The 19,310-nt window shown below is 28.5% G+C and overlaps 2 protein-coding genes across 2 annotated transcripts; both read right to left on the bottom strand.

Moving 5' to 3' along the window:
- Positions 1-5,536: 5,536 nt before the first annotated feature.
- On the bottom strand, positions 5,537-6,944 carry LOC125423541 (probable F-box protein At1g44080). Its single transcript, XM_060815999.1, has 2 exons — positions 6,593-6,944; positions 5,537-6,517 (listed from the first exon to the last, which is right to left on the bottom strand). Exon 2 carries the CDS (start codon positions 6,488-6,490, stop codon positions 5,690-5,692), a length of 801 nt encoding a protein of 266 aa, XP_060671982.1. The 5' UTR covers positions 6,491-6,517; positions 6,593-6,944; the 3' UTR covers positions 5,537-5,689.
- Positions 6,945-12,358: 5,414 nt separating this feature from the next.
- On the bottom strand, positions 12,359-17,994 carry LOC107422541 (pentatricopeptide repeat-containing protein At3g18970-like). The gene is made up of 3 exons (XM_048476848.2): positions 16,844-17,994; positions 12,933-13,115; positions 12,359-12,367 (listed from the first exon to the last, which is right to left on the bottom strand). The coding sequence occupies exons 1-3, from the start codon at positions 17,864-17,866 to the stop codon at positions 12,359-12,361; spliced, it is 1,215 nt and encodes a 404-aa protein (XP_048332805.2). The 5' UTR covers positions 17,867-17,994.
- Between the last annotated feature and the right edge of the window lie 1,316 nt (positions 17,995-19,310).

Genomic DNA, 19,310 nt, shown 5'->3' with positions numbered 1-19,310 from the left:
TGTTATTGCTATGATTGTAGCATATTAAAACTCTTAAAGAATTTAATGAGATAAGGGCTTGAAATTTTAAAATATATTATATTTACTAATGAAAAATTTTATTAGTTATAAATATTCAACATGAATAGAAATCCTTAAAGTACAATTTCCTATGACAACTCTAAATAAAACTATATAAAGCACATATGAAATATATTAGAATTTTTAATGTAAAAGATAGAGGTTTTTAGAAGGAAAACTTGCATACAGAATTTTTTAATATACCTGTTTTTAATAATACTGCATGAAAATAATTGCATTGCTCATATTCAAAAATATTATATTAAATATTTATTTATTAAGCATTTGAAATGTGTCTAATTAACCAAGCACTTGAAATGTGTCAATTTAAAAATTATATTATTTCTATTTATGTCACATCGCTTGGAGCATGTACAGTAACAATACGCATGCTATACCTTTTTTTCTTTTTTTTTTTCCTTCATCAGGGTTTTGTTCCATTGGATTTTCCTGATAAGGTTTTTAACGAAGCAGTACGATAAGCAGTTTATTATGGATAAAAATTATCAGTGCTATATCAGTTTAATCTATGCATAAATTGTACTATTTTTCCTTGAATAAGGTTTTTCCTATTAGATTTTTCTTTCAAGGTTTTAACCAAACAATTTAACATTCAAAATTGTTAGAAATGTTATACCTAGAAAAATGCATTAATTGTGCTCTTTTCCTCTTTAAGGTTTATTCCGCTGAATTTTTCTGATAAGATTTTGATGAAGCAATTAAGCATTCACATTCACCAAAAGTGCTACAATCATGGGAAAAAATTTATTATCTGTAATCTTTTTCCATCGCAATAGTTTTGTCCCATTGTATTTTTTTTTTTTTTTGGCAAGGTTTTAATTATATGTATTATTATATACATGAATATTATACCTTTTTTTCCTTCAGTATCATTTTGTTCCATTGGATTTTTCTATTAAGGTTTTAATAAAATACATTTCATGTGAAATAGACATTTTAATAAAATACATTTCATGTGAAATAGACATTCAAAGAGTGTTATGAACATAAATGTCTATCAATACAATATATATATATATATATATATAAAACTCCTACTCATTTTAATTTATATATAAATTTTTGTAACATATGTAACTTATATCTTACCATTGATGGTTTTCGTTATTTATTCTGTAACCTATATCATTGTATTAACTTCTATATAAAAGTAAAAAATTAAAAGAATTAAAAAAAACAATAAAATGAGAATATATCTTTTCATTATTTATATTCCTTTGACCTTTTTTATTTTATATTATATTTTTTATTCATTAGTTTATAACAAAATAATGATTTTAGCCGATGCAATTTAAACCCAAGCAAGGTGGGCCAAACACTTTTCAATGCACCTTGGTTTCTGTAATTTTTGTTGCCAAACAACGTCTAGTACAATTTAGTACTATGCACTTATTCTTTTTTGGTCCGAGTTACCATTTTACATATTAAACTAGTTGTCTTTGATTAGTATTTGTTTTTAAAAAAAAAAAATTAAAAAAAAAACCTAAAATAGAATTGCCACCTTCTTTTTATCCCATTGAGCAACAAAGTATAGCTATTCATCTTTTACTTTCTATAGAAAAGTGCGAGAAGGTGTGTGAAACGAGGAGAAACTCCCAAGCTCACATTATTATCCGATGTGTTTCTGCATAGTCCCGTTTTTACCATGGGTTTCTACATCTTCAAATTTTGGGCCAAAGCCCATAGATTGGATCCTCACATCGACTTAATACTATTAATAATTTAATAGTATTAAGACCTCCTGAAATTTGGCTATATTTCAAAATATGGATAGATTAATATATGCTAAATTTGAAGCTTATTAATTTTTTTTATCATTATAATAATTTTTTTTTATTGTTGTTTCGAATCATAATTTCTCAATTATAGATGTTATAGTTTACCAAATAAATCAAAATTATTTAAAAATTATAAAAATTACAATAATGATTTAATAGGCTACCTAACTCACTTTTATAATTGACTGCTTAGGAATATGACCAGCAAATCATATATGATAATGTTAATTTAAGACATTTTTATTTTTGCTTTTCAATACTAAAATCTATTAAAGGAAAGTGAATCATTCAATGAAAATAATTAAATTTTCATATAGTGTTTAAATAATATTAAATTTTTTTAAGAAAAAAATTGAAAATATTATACACTTTTTTATCTACCACTAATAAATTTTGTACCACATCAATATCTGATACCATAAAGTGAATTAAATAGTTTACTAAATCAAAACATTTAGAAATTATACTCACCAGAATTACAAAATATTAGTGTATAACATAACATGATGCGTATAAGACATGAAAAATAGAATACATAACAGCTTTTGGTTCTTGAACCGATTATATAATTCTACATACCATATGAATAAATACAAACCTTAATCTAGAAAAATATGTATCACTTCACCCAAAGCAGCAAACATCACTCTAGAATATAATTTGGAGATAATAAATTAAACTTTTTCAGAAATTCATTGACGGCACAATCCATAAGGTTGCAAAGAATAATCCATACCTTCTTCGATCTTCTATTTTATTTTGATCCACCAAGTTAAATTCTTCAACTCTATAATTATGTCGGGAACCTTGATAGCATTCCATTGTGGCTTATGAACGGTAAATTATATTTGCATTATATTCAGAAAATGCTAAAATGGATGTACAACAGTTAACTTCTATAAATAAACTAATGTACTTGCCACATCACTATGTGTTCAATCCAAAGTGGAACAAAATATCAAAATTGTATATATATTTATATAGTAATTGGGCTATTTTTAAAACATAATATTAAATAGTGCATTAATAGAATAAATATATCAAATTTCATTAGAGCTTTCAATAACTAAAGTACTAAGGTCACATTTGATATTTAAAATGATTATTCCTAATAAAATACGAATATTCATACATAGATATTAAAAAAGGGATTTACTTCTATTAATATGTTTGGTTCTTATCTTAAATTAGACTCAGTTTTTAGTGTTTATAAAGATTATTTTTTTGAAAAATATCAAATTTACTAAAAATTAATTAAAATTTTATAGTTATTTATGTATTTTTAGTTTTGAATAATCAATAATAATTAATTTTGATTTGAATATATTTTAAATATGATAAAAATATTTATTCTTTAAGTACAATAATAATAATTATGAGCTTTTTGAAATGAGTAATTATTCTTTGAGATGGGAAAATAAGAATTTTCATTGAATAAATATTTTTGAAATTTAAATGATTTGGACGGTTTGTAATAATGGGCATTAAATGAAATTTATTTTTGTTGCCGTTTGGGTTTTTGGAAAAGGAAAGAGTAAAAGAAGTAAAAGAAAGATTTTTTGAGAATAGAAAAAGGCTTTTCTGGGGTATGAGAAAAAGAGGGAGAAGAGAGTAGGAAAAAGAATTGGTTTTTTATTCTTGTTTGAACAGTAAAAAAAATTTCAAAAAGAAAAAAAAAAAAAAAAAAGGTTTGCATTTAGAGAATGATAAAGCAAAGGTATACTGAAAGTTCGAGGGAAAGTTTTGGTGGTGCTGCATACAAAAGTTTTCGAACCGTTGTATCCTAGGAGACAACCGTCAGAAAACATCTGCATTGGTGGGACGAAAATTGTCTTAAGGATACTGTGATATCACACAAACCTCGGACTATTTTTCAACCAGCAGATTAAAACTAAGGACATATAGGTTTTTATTTTATATTTTTATTTCCTGTATTTGATAATAATTATTGACAATTGTTATTTCACATATATACACATATATCCATGTTATTTTTCTAACAACAAATACAGTACTGTTTAAATTTTCAATAATAATGATATTTTTTCATGTAGATATAAGTCATATTTAAAATTTACGAAACATTATTTCATTATTTTCATTGTCTTAAATTATTTTTTAAGATATGATATTAGACATGTTTTTAAATTCTAAAAATACCGAATGAAATTTACCATAATCATTTTACAAAATTAATTTATAAAAAAATTGTTTTAGAAAACATTGATGGATAGATCCTAAACTATATAAACCTTTCATTTTATTCCCTCATACTAACAGAAAGACTACCAATGTAACAAAATAGAAAGTTCAGGTACCAAATTGTTAAAAAAGGAAAAAATAGTTTTGACAACCCAAGTGGTATAGTTTTGGTACCTTGCTGACATTATTGATTATTATGATTTGCAGAAGGAGATTTCCTCATCAGATCCATAGTTTGTTCCTCTCATTGCTCATCTTATTTTGTTCTGCCTGCATCCCCTCTTTGCTCCTCTGTTTCCACACCAATTCCTTTACTTGTTTTGTCTGGGTAGCCGGAAGATTGTACGAAGGGAGGTGCTAGGGCAAGAGCTAAAGCTAACATTAGCGGAAATTTTAAAGGTTATTATTTACAGTCATTGTCAACTTAATTATAAAATATATTATTTTTTAAAAATGAGAGTCTATTTTTTATAATGTAACAACAATTTTTTAGCAATCTGAATATTCATAGCTTTGCCAGTGACAAAACTTAAAAAAAAAAAAAAAAAAAAAAAATCTATAGAGCCTTTTAAGATGTTCTACCAGTGTTAACAAGTTGAGGACTTTAATGACATGGTATTTTTTAATTAGCAAGCCCATGTTGGATATATCCTCTGGTATAAAAACGCATTTTGCCGCCCAAACAATCACTGCTTATACAATGACTTATACGTTTGATAAAGAGAGTTAAATGGTATGGCGGCTGTTTTGGTGAAAATTCTGGAGATCGTCCAGGAATTTACTGGGAAAATTGGGAGGAATTGTGCCAACCAATATCAATTAATGGGTGGTTTAAACTTCGGTCTTTAGAGGAGTTCAATCGGGGTTTATTATGTAAGGATGTAGTAAGTGACTTTACTCTAAGGTTGCTATTTCATTAGTGATGAGTAATGTTGCTTGTTATGGTCCTGATATGTTTCTTGTTGATGGAATAAGGTCGAGGTGCTTTGCACTTGAATTGCACTTATTGTTATGAGTCTCGCATGGAGAAAGGGCCTGACTGGCTTATTCCCACATTGCAATCTGATTTATCTTCTTCTGGAATTTAATTTATGAGTTAAATATTCTCCTTTCAAAAAAAAAAAAAAAAAAAAAGTACCTTATTGGTTAATACATTAGTCAGCCAAGATGCCCTTGATCCATTAAATTCAAAATGATATTTAACCGCAATAAATCTATATATAACCACATCATAGAAAATGTGCTTTTTTATTTATTTAGTTATTTTTTATTATATCATAGAAAATGTGCTTAACCTTTACTCGAGAAGGGGCGATTACGAACAAAGAATGTTTGGAAGATTAAATATTAATGCAAAATTAGAAACTTATTTATTTGATGAAATATAATGAATTGTATCACAATTACAATATATAAAATATTAGTGTATAGCATAACTTCATATAAAACATGAAAAACAGAATTACCTTTTCATTCTTGAACCAATTATATAATCTACATACCATATATATAAATGTAAAACCTTAATCTACAAATACGTACATTACTTCACCAAAAGTGACAAATATCACTCTTAAAAAAAAAAAAAATGTTTGGAGATAATAAATTAAACTTTTTTTTTTTTTTGGTCAGAAATTTATTGACGGCACAATCCATGAGGTCTCAAAGAATAGTCCATGCCTTCTTCGATCCTCTATTATATTTTGATCCTCCAAGTTAAATTCTTGGACTTTATAAATATGTCCGGAACCTGTGTACCGTTCCATTAACAAATATGAACAGTAAATTGTATTTGCTTTATATCCAGGATAATTCGATGCTACAACCAATGTGCAATTATTGGCTCCTATAAATAAAGATTGATCACCCAAGTTTTCAACTTGAATACATTGAAATTCTCCATTGGAAAGTTCGAGTTTGTAAACATAATATGGTTTATCATAATCATCCATACTACCATAAACTATAAGAAGATCACCTTTTGAAGTTTCTACAAAGTAGGAATTAAAAGGAAATTTCCATGAAATATTTGGTACAATTTCCTCCTTAATTTTAATCCACACATGATCAATCTCTAGGGACATAATTCTTCCATTGGAGGAGACACCAAATATCAATTTGTCATAAAATGTAATGTCCTCAAGAGTACCCAAATCACTATACCGATCAATATAGGTCCAAAATTCATCACCAAGTTTCAAATGGGCTAAAGCACCCTTATTGAAACGATTAGAGTAATTGACAAGAACCTCAAACGATCCCAAAGATGGGTCTCTCGACAATACAACCTTCCCAAGTTGTTCACATCTACCACCTCTCTTGAGAGGAGGAAGATCAATGGTTTTCCCAGAAAGCGGGTTCAAAACTACAAATTGAGAGCGAATTTTCTCGAAAACCAACCAACCATGAGAACATCCATAACAAATCATGGTGGCTTCGTCAAATGGGTTATGCAACTGGAATTTGAAAAATTCAGAATTGGTGAAATCGAACAATTGCAATTGCATACGTTTACTGTCAGAGTTAATTACCAGTTGCCAAGGGTGGTTGATTAGCCTCTTGAGCCTCTCTTTGTAATCCAAAGCTATCGAATTCCATGCTTTGCAGACTGCACCGAACCTGACTATATCAGAAAGAATCGCCAATTTGTCAATGATTAAATCTAACACATCTCTGGGAAGACAACTCCAGTTTGATTTTGATGGTGATAGCCGACAACTTTGATGAACAAACCCTCTTCCCTTCTGCACAGTGTGATGGTGGCAGAGACGGCGGCGACGGCAAATCTGATGAACAAACCCTTTTCGCCATCTCACAGGTTAGACATCAAACTTCCGAGTGGTGATGAAATTTCGATCTGCGGTCCAGAAGAACGACTACATACATAGGCTTTCTAATTCAAAAAGTTGTCTAGCATGTATATAAAGTTGGTTAATATATTAATATAATTTAAACATTGCTAAATTTATTTAAAAAAAAAAAAGGAAAATAAAATCGATAAGCTAATTTTAAAAAAATAATATAATTATTAAATATAAAATTATTTAATATTATTCTAATAAATTACAAAATTAAAGATATAAATATGTTTTACTAAAAATATATACATATAGTTTTAATACAGTAAAATTTTATGAAAAAATATGAGATACAATAATTTATAATTGTCCGATCACAAAATTAGATCACAAAACTTGATTATAGAAGTTATCCCTCGTAGTTTACTCTTTATAAATCTTTTTCAATAATATTTCTAAAATATATATATATATATATATATTAATCTCATAATCCTCTTAGGAGATATCTTATCACCCAATCCTATTATCCTACTAACGAGATATCGTTAATTTTCTTCCACGAGGTACTCATTTTATAGTGAAATAATGTTCCAACAAAAAAGCTCTCATAGTTTGACTATATAATATATATTTTGATGATTAATTTTGAAAACGCCAAATCTCTAGGGCCTAACAGGCCCATGTGCAATTTTGAGTACAAATCCGTTAATTTTTTTTACAATTAACAAGTATCACTGAGCTACTATATGAGGTCCAAAAAAGGCAATCAAATTGGTTGACACAATATAAAAGTAAAAAGTTTTAAGTTAATTTATCTTTTCAAATTGATGACCCATTTGGTCGATTCTAGTCCAAATTTAAAAGATAAATTAACTTAAAAAAATGATGATATATTTTCCAAAATACTTTAACTAAGCTTAAGTTCTTAACAAAGCACATCAAGTATAACATTAAATCTCTTCTGTTACATATTTTTGGATTAAAAAAAAAATCAAGACACAAGTTTTTTTTTTTCACTTGCTCAAGAGAGCCCAATCCTTTTTAATTTTCCAACAGGCCTCAGAGCTCAAAAGCCTCTCCAAGATGCTTCATCTTCTTGCCCTTTGTTAATTAACTTCCTATTGATATTTTTTAGAGTGTTGCTATTTACAGGCTTCAAATTTCTAATCCCACTGCATTTTTGTAAAATTACTAAACTATCCTTCGTAAAATTTTTACCTTCTCTAAACGTCTCTTTACCGCAAGTAGTACTGCGAATATCTCTCTCTCTCTCTCTCTCTTTCTCTCTTATCCTCTTGTCAATCTTTTTTTTTTTTTTTTTTTCTTCGCTTTCATTATGCTTTATTCTTAAACTTCCACATTTATTTATTTATTTCTTTTTTGTAAAAACCCTTGGCAAATTTTTTGCTTGGTTGGAGATTGGATCGTTGAGTAGGAACTCTAATTTTTATTTGTTTTCTATGATCAGAATGTTTTAGTATTTAGGTTATTTTGCACTTTAAGAAATTTCAATGTGGTTTAAATTGTTCAATATAAATGAAAGAAGCTATTTGGTTGTTAAATACAAATCTTAATTTTATCGGGCTGTAGATTTTAATCATAATTTCAGTCTTGCTAAGGATGAAGAAGATGCCAACCAACATAAAGCCTAAAAGTCAAATTGAGAAAAAAAATAAAGGATTTTTTTAGTAATTTATATAAATTTGCAGTGGAATTAAAAATTTGTAATGTGTAAATAGCTATACTTTATTTTTTATAAGATATCTCAAAGTGTTCTTGGAAATTATTTTGTCAATAGAAAGCCCATGTGCCCCTTTACTTTTTACTCTTTCCAAGCAAAGGACCTTAGTTATTTCCTTTATTGGCAAAAACATCTCTTTTTGACACCTAGAAGATGGAAATAACCATAAGATTTACAATGTGGTTTTTTTTTTTTTAATTTTTTATTTCCATCTTTCACCTTTTTAATCTCATCATGATAACTTTTGCTCTTAAAACTTTGAATAAAACTCATTTTTTGGAACAAAAAGGAATATAATCTTCCCCAATTTAAACCCAATTCTTTCTCTGTAGAGGGAGGAACTTTTTTTCCTTCTCTCTTTCCAACACATTTCAGCACTTTTAGCCTCTTAGAGCCTCCAGCCCATTACAAATTCTTTTCTAAGTTACATATACATTTGGCCATAGAACAGATATACACTTGCCTATAAAACAGACATTACCTGCCCTATGAGATAGACACGCTCACTCGCCCATATGACAGTTTTAGGTGCAATTCTCAAACAACATCTTGCAAACACTTTTCCAATGCATCAGTGAAATACTTTGCTTGCTGTGCATTAGAATTACCTAAGGTTGTTTTTGATAGGGTACTCAAATCGCTTTATTTCTGCCTTCTTACATTCAAGAGTATAGGTTTATTTATATACAAAAACAAATAGTTGTCTCTTTCATTCATCCATCAATACAAGATCAAAACACAATACAAGTATTTTTCAGCTCTCTCTCTTGTTCTGCAGCTTTTCTCTTCTGCATTCTTTGCTTCTTTTCATTTTCTTTATTTTGAAATTATCAGTTTCCGAGGTATAGCCTATAGAGATAGCTTTTACAGTGCCATATACATATATATATATATATATATGCTTTTTTTTTTTTTGGTCTCTGCAAGCTCAAAAATTAGATTATTATTTTGCATTTTTTCTTCTTCTTCTTCTTTTTTTTTTTTTTTTTGGTTCCCCTTTGCTTACAATATATATATATATATATATATATGTATATAAAATATGTACTGCAGAATATTCCAGAAATTTGAAATATTTTGAACAGCACTATTCCATTAAGCATGGAACTTTTCTACTAATCAAATATCAAGGAAATTCCAATTTCAAAGTTGTCATATTCAATAAAACTGCTACTGAAATTGCTTACCCCTCCAAATCTAAATCTAATAGGCCTACAGCTAATGGTCATGATGAAATTTATTCCGATTCCAGCTCTGTTTAAATTTTGGATGGTACTTTTTCCATTAATCCAAAAACAAAGAAAGCTATATCTACAAAAGATACACATGTATTTTGGTATTTTGGATGGATATAGTTTTTTTTTTTTTTTCTCCTGCTAATTAATTATTAATGGGATTTTTCTTATAAAAATTTGCTTGATTTGATTGATTTGAGAGCTTATTAATCTTGCTGATGATCGGACAGGGGAAAACAAAATTCACATGGTTTGGTCATCTTGCAGCAATGAAATACTCAACTTTGGTTGAATTAGTTTAGAAATTCAAAACTCATCCTTAAAAATGTTGAATATTGGGAAAAATTGGAGAGTTTTTTACTCAAAATTGTTATAGGCTCAATTAAATATCTCAATTAGGTGCTTTTTTCAAACTTTTTCTTTTTTTAGAAAAAATCAAATAGTATTTCTCAAAAAAACAAAACAAAAACCAAAAAGAACAAGTTCTTATTTATTTTATTTTTTTTCAAAAAGTATTTTCTCAAAATAACCCTGGCAGACAAATTGACATATAAATTTATCACAAAATATTATATTCTGCTACAGCCAAAGCACAAAACGAAACGACGTCGATATCTCTCAGAGTGTTTCCTAGCAAGAAGGAACTAGGGATACGAAGCTACAGCTTTTACCCCAAAAAAAAGAAAAAAAAAGTAAGCAAGCAGTAGCATCACATTTTCCCAATAAAATTTGTAATCAATTTGATTTTATTTCATTTTTTTGTGCATTTAATGCAATTCCTTTTACCCAAAAAAAAAAAAAAAAGAATTTTTTTCTAGATTTTGTCTCTCGCCTTTATCCAATGAAAATTTGCAATCAATTTTGATTTTCTTCTATTTCACTTTAACTTAAAAACAATAGTAATAAATTAAAATAAAAACAAAATACGACTTATCATTTAAAATTTAATTATATAAAATTTTATTTTAATTATTAGCGGCCCATTTGTTAGGCGGATCATTGCTGAGACCTACTATTGAGCCAGCCCATCTGATGGGCCTCACAATGATTTGCCACGAAGCCGCGCTGTCGCTAGTGTATATAAACGGAGTGTTAGCATTTGTTCATATTGCCCTTTTTTTTTCTTAAATAATAGTAATATATATATATATATATTAATATTTCATCTAATTTACAAACTAAAATAGAAATGTTCTCCCATCAGAGCTATCTGCATTTTTTTTAATATTTTATCTAATTTACAAACTAAAATAAAAATATTCTATCGTTAGAACTATCTGCTTGGTCATAGTAATATATATATATATATATCTATATTTTTTTTTTCCTTATTCCTAATCAATAACTTAGGAATTTGGTTTCATTTGAACATAAAATTAGAGAAATTAATTTGGTCGGAAATAGGGGTTACGTACATTATGACACTTTTTTTTTGGAAATAGGACTTACCTACATTATGACACTTGATGCAAAATAGAGGCTACGAAAGCAAAATTAACTTAAATTTAAAAACAAAATAAAATAAGAAATAAAATATATTGAAATTGAGGATCTAACTACTTTTTTTTTTTTTAGGACAGTAAAATTGAGAATCTAACTTGAAAAAAATAAAATAAAATAAAAGTGCAAGTCTTTATTGAAACTAAAATAATCATTAAGAATATCAATTGAAAAAACAATATGATTAATTGTTTTATTATAATAAAGTGCATAGCTAATTAAATGCATTGACTGTGTTTTGACCTAAATCCGCAATTCTCTAATAACAATCAAAACTTATTAACTAGCATCATTAATTTATTAAAAAATTAAATAGATTTTCTACTCTTTTTTTTTTTTGGGCCTGGTAAAATGTTAACAGTTCCATCATGCAAATTTCTTCCCATAATAAAAAGTATTTCCAAAACTGCATACAAATGCACACTGAAAAAGTTAGAATAAATTAAAATATATAATTTGATTGAACAGAACAATAATATAGTCAACATATCACATGCATGGAGATACGTCAAAGCCCAAAAAGTTGATGATTATTAAAGTAGATGATTAGCCTAAGAAGGGACGAGAAACTTTGCTTTAGTGCCTTTCTTTTTTTCTTTTGTTTTTTTTTGGGTTTTGTTTATATACGACAATTTTCTCATGGAAAATGATAGGACAGCCCATTGAAGATCCAAAAAAGTCTTTCAATGGGTAAGAACGTTACGTCTTCTTCTCTGCCTCACATATAAGTCTTTGATCTTTTTAGATTTTGTATCGTAAAGTTTGACCATCTTGTGCGATGGAGAAGACGGTTTGCTCATCAGGGCCGTTGTCATCATCAAACTGGAGTTGTCTTCCCAAAGATCTATTAGATATAATCATTGATAAATTGGTGTTTGTTTCTGATATAATCAGATTGGGTACGGTTTGCAAAGGATGGAATTCTATGGCTTCGGATCACAAAAAGAAACTCAAAAGGGTAATCAACCACCCTTGGCAACCGGCAAAATTTATTCAATTGAAATTGTTGGATTTCACCAATCATGAATTCTGCAAATTCCAGTTACATAATCCATTTAACAAATTCAAGATTTGTTATGGATCTTCTCACGTTTGATTGGTTTTCGAGAAAAATTGTTTACAATTAATAGTTTTTAACCTTTTTTTCGGAAAATCATTGATCTTCCTCCGATTGATAAGGAAGGTGTTCGATATTCAATACTTAAAAAGGTTGTATTGTCAAGAGACACCTTTGGGATCTTCGATATTCAATATTTCAAAAGGTTGTATTGTCAAGAGACCCCCTTTGGGATCGTTTGAGGTTCTTGCCTATTTTGAAACTGAGTATGGAACTGGATATGATGCTACTGCAGAGTTTGCACATTTGAAATTTGGTGACAAATTTTGGACTTACTTAGCGAAGTATCCTAAATTGGCAACTCTTCATGACATTATTTTTTATGACAAATGGATATTGGGTGTCTCTAATAAAGGGAGAATTCTGTCTCTAAATATTGATCATGATATTGGGTGCATTAACTTTAAAGAGGAAACTATACTACCATCCTATTCGAAAGGATTAGTAGGATATCGGAAAATTCGGTTTGTTTCTTACCTTGTGGAAACTGCTAATGGTGATCTTCTTATAGCCTGTAGATGTGTTGAAGACTTTAGTCCTGCCTATAAAGTTTACAAACTCAAACACTCTGATGGAGAATTCGAATGTATTCGAGTTAAAAACCTCAATCTTTATTTCTAGGACATAACGATTGCTTATCTGTTTTAGCCGCAAACTATCCTGGGTATAGAGCAAACACCATTTACAGTTCCTATGTCGTAATGCAATCAGGGGAATATATTTATAGGGTTGAAGAATTTCACTTGGACGATAAAAAATTAATAGGGAATGCAAAGGAAAATAATAGAATATGCTATGAAAGCTCATGGGTTGTCCCATCAATGAATTTCTGAGATGTTGATTTGTTATCACCGAACTAATAATTTGATTATTATTCCAGAGTGATTTTTGCTGCTTTTGGTGAAGTAATACGGCTTGTAGATTGGCTTTACATTTATATGGTATAATGATTATAATTGGTTTAAGAATGAAAAGCTGATGTATTCTTTTTTTCTTGTTTTACTTATATATCATGCATATTTTAAAGTATGGGACATTATATTTGTAAATATGCTGAAAATGTATAATTTCTAATTAAATTATATTTTATCAAATAAGGAAGTTTTAAATTTAACATAAATTATTTTTCCAAACATTCTTTGCTTGACGGTGATATTATGGCCTTGGCCTCTTATTTATGTTGGGAGATTTGGAAGGGTAGAAACAGGTTTGTTCACGGTGGTTTGTGCATAATAGACCAGGCTACTAGGAATAAATCTCTTTTACTTACACTTCCATGTGATTTTGTTAACATTTTGTTAACATTTTATCCTCTGATATGAACTGATGTACTATTTCCTTGCTCAATGCAATATTCTCCTTCTTGAAAAAAGAAAAAAAAGAAAAATTTCCATTTATCAATGAACTGGGAAATAAATTATCTAAAAATAATTAAATTGGGAAATAAATTAATATTAAAATTGATTCGATTTCGGTGATATAGGGATATATTTATAAATTAAAAATATAGTTATTAAATCAAAATTATAGCACATCCAATCTGGTTCATTCCTATCCCAAAACCAAATAATAGTCTTGGTTAATCCTATCTTAAAACCATATACTAGTCTTGTCTGTTTAAAGCTGAACAATGTTGAAAAAGTGACAGTCATGATAGTTTGGGGCAATACTCACATTCTGGTGCTGGTAATTTCACTTTTGTTTCCCTTCTTGATGTGATAATTTAAAGGTTTTTCTTCAACACCTTCAAATACAAATAATAATAATAATAAACTAAAAACAAAATCAAGAAGAAATTTGATACCTTAAACTCTAAGCAACTCAACCAATTGTGTGATTGAAAATAATTGCTAACGTTCTTAGAATCAAGAAGCAATTTATGGAAAAATTTAATTAAACTTACAAAGTGCAATATAATTAATGCTTGAATTGCTAAGAAACTCAACGGAGAATGTGCAGTGCTTCAAAATCGATCTTCGTGCTCCAGAATTTTGAAGAGGTTTCAGGTTTCAGTATAAGGGTTTTTCACACTGTTTTAAGCTTGAAGACGATGGGTTGTAACGGAATTGACTTGTGGTATTGTTTTATTAATAAAATTAAATAAAAAGTAAGGAATAATAATGCTGCATTAGTGGAAATTTCACTTGGAAACCTTCACTTTTAGTGTAATTACAATTAAATATTATGTTTTTGAAAATTATCGTTTAGTCCTTATGTGCTAATTTTTATCAGTTAAAAGCCATTTTTTCTTTTAGCAATATTTATCAGTTAAAAAGCCATAATTGTATTAAAATATTGATTTTTTTAATATTTTTTTTAACCTTGAATTCTAAAAAATAATTAGAGTAGTCTAATATATTATTTTTATTGATATAAAAAACTAAAAAAAGGTCAATAATAATTTTATAAAAATATAGGTTCTAATTATAATTATGATTAAATTGAAAAGGTTTAAATAAAATTTGCATTGCTAATAAAAAAAATGTTTAGTTATTGTTTTGTACATTTTTATTTTTTGAAAAAAAAATTGTCCAGAAAAAATAATATATTTTAATTTAAAAATAATAATCTATTTGCTTAGTTAATATATTTTTTAATTTGTTTAAGAATAATATATTTTTATTTATCAAACACCTAACCAAAAAAATTGTGAAGCATGTTTTCTTTCAAAATGGTTCTTTTTGAAAATTTTTCTACATATAATAAAAACTCTGCAAAAATCATTTCTGTATTTAAAAATTCATAATCTGTTCAAAATTAGAAAAAACAAAAAATTGAAGTTTTTTCTTTTAGAGATTGTACAAAGAAGAGGTTGTAAAATCCCAAAAAAAAAAAAGGTTTTGAACGAACCAAACAAAAAAAAAAAAGAAAAAAAAAAAGAAAAACACACCAATTTTCAAAAAAGAGGGAATTGAAATAATTGGAAAAGAAATGCTTTCTCAAAGCCCAAAAAGAAAGAGAGGCCAACGAATTTTAACAAATAGTTTAAATTGTATAATTCTCAAATTAGAGGGCAATAAAATGTGATTAACCTAAATTAATAAAAGATATGAACTTACTAAAACAATGTCACATTTCAAAATTTTGGTAAATAGTTTTAATGACTTTAATATTATTGTTTATTTATATAATATAATTATGGACCAGAATATAATTTTTCTATCTATATATATTATCATTCTCCGGTGGAAAATTGAAGTTGGTGATGCAAAGTGTTCGCTGCTTCTTTATACGTTTGGATCCAATTTTAACATGCCATAGATTTTGTTGGGTTATATTTTAAAATTTTTTAAAAGGAAATACATGTATTATAAATAAAAACATACAAAGGTTAACTCAACAAAAACCAAAAAATAAAAACAAAACTTGAAAATATAATGAAAACTCTCTTTATATAATATGAGAATGAAAGAAGAAAAATTCCTAATGTCTTTTTGTTTTTTTTTTTTTTTTATCTTTTATTTTAGGGAAATTTCATCTAAACCTTCAAAGTTTTGCAGTAATTTTAATTTAGTCCATTAAATTTTAAAAATTACATTTAACTTCTTTATTAAGATGTAGATAAAATTATTTTGAAGATATGAATGAAATAATAGAAGAAGAAATCGATAAATGTTTGAAACCTAAGAAGAAATAAATAATGCTCTTGAAACTATAGGGGGCGTTTGGAACACCGGATAGGTCCGGATCGGACAGGATCGGATAGGATTAGACCTGATAATTAGTGCAGTACTATGTTTGGCATAATTTCAGACTGAATGATAGACTAATTGTACCATGTTTGGTGCCGAATCGGACTGGATATAACTATTTTGTAATTATATTTTTAATTTAAAAAGAATAAAAATTTTAAAAGTTAAATTTATATGAAAAAAAAAATTATTACATCTAATTAAGGTTGTACATTTATATATTTATATATTTATATATACATGCAAAATATGCAAAATTTGTTGTATACACCCACAAATAATATTAACATATAACTTTAGAAATATCTTAAAATTAACTTAAAACATAGTATGCCATAAATAACAATTAATTAAAAATAAATATATTTTAATGGTATGCATAAGACAATTGAATATTTTTTCAACCCATAAATAACGGCTTTTGTTGGCTAATTGATTTCCAAGTTCACTAAACTCCGATATAGAATCAGCATTCACAGCCTACGCATAGAAGGACAAGTCCAACATAAACAAATGTATAAACTTGACATGACTGTACACTAAGCATTGTACATATGGAAGAAGAAATAAAATTGCAGAAAAAAACAATGGCAGATGGAAGGAGAAGAAGAAGGACAAAGATGAAGAATGAAGAAGGATAAATTTTTTCTACAAATATGTATTAGCAGATTGAAGAAGAAGAAGAAATAAAATGGCAAAAAAAAAAAAAAAATGGAGGCCTTCTTCAACAAGTCCACCATGGCAACAAGCCGAAAGCAAACTGGTGAAAGTCATTGAATTGGGTTTTACTCCATAAGCATCCATTTCATCGAAAAGCTTCAAAGCTTCTTTTCCCTTTCCATGAATGGCAAGCCCGGTTGCCATTGCTGTCCAAATTAAGATATGTTTCTCTTCCATTGTCATAAAAATGGTTAAAGCACTGTCAAGACATCCACATTTTGAGTACATATTGATAAGACCCGTGCCAATAAACACATCATTTTCTGGAAAAGGAATTGTCTTCTCAATATAACCATGAACACAAGCACCAGTTTCCAATACACCCAACTGAGAAGCTGCGGAAAGAATGCAAACCATAGTAGTATCCGTTGGTTTCACTCCACAATCATCTTCCAACATGCCTCGAAACAAAACCAATGCTTCACGGGCGATTTCTCTCTGTGAACAATACCCCTTGATCATCACATTCCAGGTACTGCTGTTTCTCACTATCATTTTATCAAACATTCTCCATGCTGAACTAACATCCTTGTTACTTGCATAGAAATGTATGGCAATGGTTTGCAACAAATTATTAGACATAGTACCACGCTTCAGCATTTGGGCATGTGTTTGTCGCCCTACCCATAATGTTGGCATGGAAGGAGATCGAGCACAAGCTCCAAGAATGAAAATGTAAGTAAAATGATCAAAAACCAAGTCTCCCCTTGATACCCAATCAGCAAAAACTAGAATAGACTCCTTGGGTTGAGAGCATCTTATCAAAGTGTTGAAGAGAAAAAGGTTTGGTTTGTCAAAGTGTTTGAAAACTGAATAGGCATAGTTTTGGATGCTTTGTGGGTCTGGTAGGGTGTAGTATTGCTGGATTAGTTTTGCCAAAATGGAAGGTGAATTGAGGCCATTGATGATCAACTGGGCGTGGATTTGTTTGACCTGGGAATTGGATGTTAGTTTCTGGTGTAAGAGAGCAAGTGCTCTGAGTCTTGGTAGAGAGTGCATGTGACTGGAAGTAAAACAGAGTTGGAGAAGAACAGCCCAAAACAGCAGAGGGTTGCTGAGCTCTCTTGAATGTTTTCAGAGAGTTGTAAAAATGCATATAAAACTATAAAATATGGTCTTTGGCAACCGTTCTCTCCTCTCACACCTCGCAGCCATAAGACAAAAAGTGACAACTTTGGCTTATCAAATTAATTAAATCTGTAAAAGTATAAGCTAAATATTCAACAAAATAAAGAAGGAAAAAGTTATAAGCAATTGCTGATTGGAAAATTATACAACTGATTAAGGCCAATTTAATTTATCAGGTATTACTCCAATAATTTATTCAGTTAATCATAGGCTAAGCTGCATGAATAGCAAAATCAATATTATTTGTGCATTTTTGTGATTGATTTTCCATTTTTCTTTAAAAAGAAGAAGAAATAAAATGGCAAAAAAAAAAAAAAAAAAAAACAATGCCATCGAAGGAGAACAAAGAACGAAGAAGAAGAAGAAGAAGAATAAGAACTTTTTTCTATAGATTTGTACTACTAGATTGAAGAAGAAGAAGAAATAAAATGGCCAAAAAAAAAAAAAAAAACAATGCCAGATTGAAGGAGAAGAAGAACGAAGAAGAAGAAGAAGAAGAAGAAATTTTTTCTACAGATTTGTCCTACCAGATTGAAGAAGAAGAAGAAATAAAATGGCAAAAAAAAAAAAAAAACAATGCCAGATTGAAGGAGAAGAAGAACAAAGAAGAAGAAGAAGAAGAAGAAATTTTTCTACAGATTTGTACTACCAGATTGAAGAAGAAGAAGAAGTAAAATGGAAAAAAAAAAAAAAAAAACAATGCCAGATCGAAGGAGAAGAAGAACGAAGAAGAAGAAGAAGAAGAATAAATATTTTTCTACAGATTTGTACTACTAGATTGAAGAAGAAGAAGAAATAAAATGGAAAAAAAAAAAACAATGCTAGATCGAAGGAGAAGAAGAACGAAGAAGAAGAAGAAGAAGAAAAAGCAATTTTTTTCTACAGTTTTGTACTATCAAATTGAAGAAGAAGAAGAAATAAAATGGCAAAAAAAAAAAAAAAACAATGCCAGATCGAAGGAGAAGAAAAACGAAGAAGAAGAAATTTTCTTTTACAGATTTGTACTACCAGATCGAAAATAAAATTGCAAAAAAAAAACAAATTGCCAGATTGAAGAACAAGACAAACGAAGAAGAGGAATATGGCAGGAAGGAAATAAATGAAAAACGAAGAAGAAGAAGAACAATGTAGATGAAGAAGAAGAAGAAGGAGAATAGAGAAGAAGAAGAAGAAAAAATCTTTTCTATGGCAGATCAAAGAAGAGGAATATGGGCAGATCTAAGCCCTAAAAAAGAAATAAATTGAAACATGAAGAAGAAGAAGCAGACAAACAATGAGAAGAGAAAGAAGAAGAAGGCAAACTCACAGATTCAAG

Source organism: Ziziphus jujuba, chromosome 3, assembly GCF_031755915.1.
Source record: "Ziziphus jujuba cultivar Dongzao chromosome 3, ASM3175591v1".
NCBI classification, from domain to species: domain Eukaryota; kingdom Viridiplantae; phylum Streptophyta; class Magnoliopsida; order Rosales; family Rhamnaceae; genus Ziziphus; species Ziziphus jujuba.
The sequence above is the reverse complement of the archived record's forward strand: the minus strand, read 5'-3'. Positions and strand labels throughout refer to the sequence as shown.

Coding starts and splice junctions, on each gene's coding strand:
- LOC107422541 (XM_048476848.2), bottom strand. CDS start 17,866: ATGCACTCTCTACCAAGACTCAGAGCACTTGCTCTCTTACACCAGAAA. Junction 13,116..16,843: donor TCCATTTTTTTTTTTTTTTT/GCCATTTTATTT, acceptor CTCTATACCCAG/GATAGTTTGCGGCTAAAACA.
- LOC125423541 (XM_060815999.1), bottom strand. CDS start 6,490: ATGATTTGTTATGGATGTTCTCATGGTTGGTTGGTTTTCGAGAAAATT.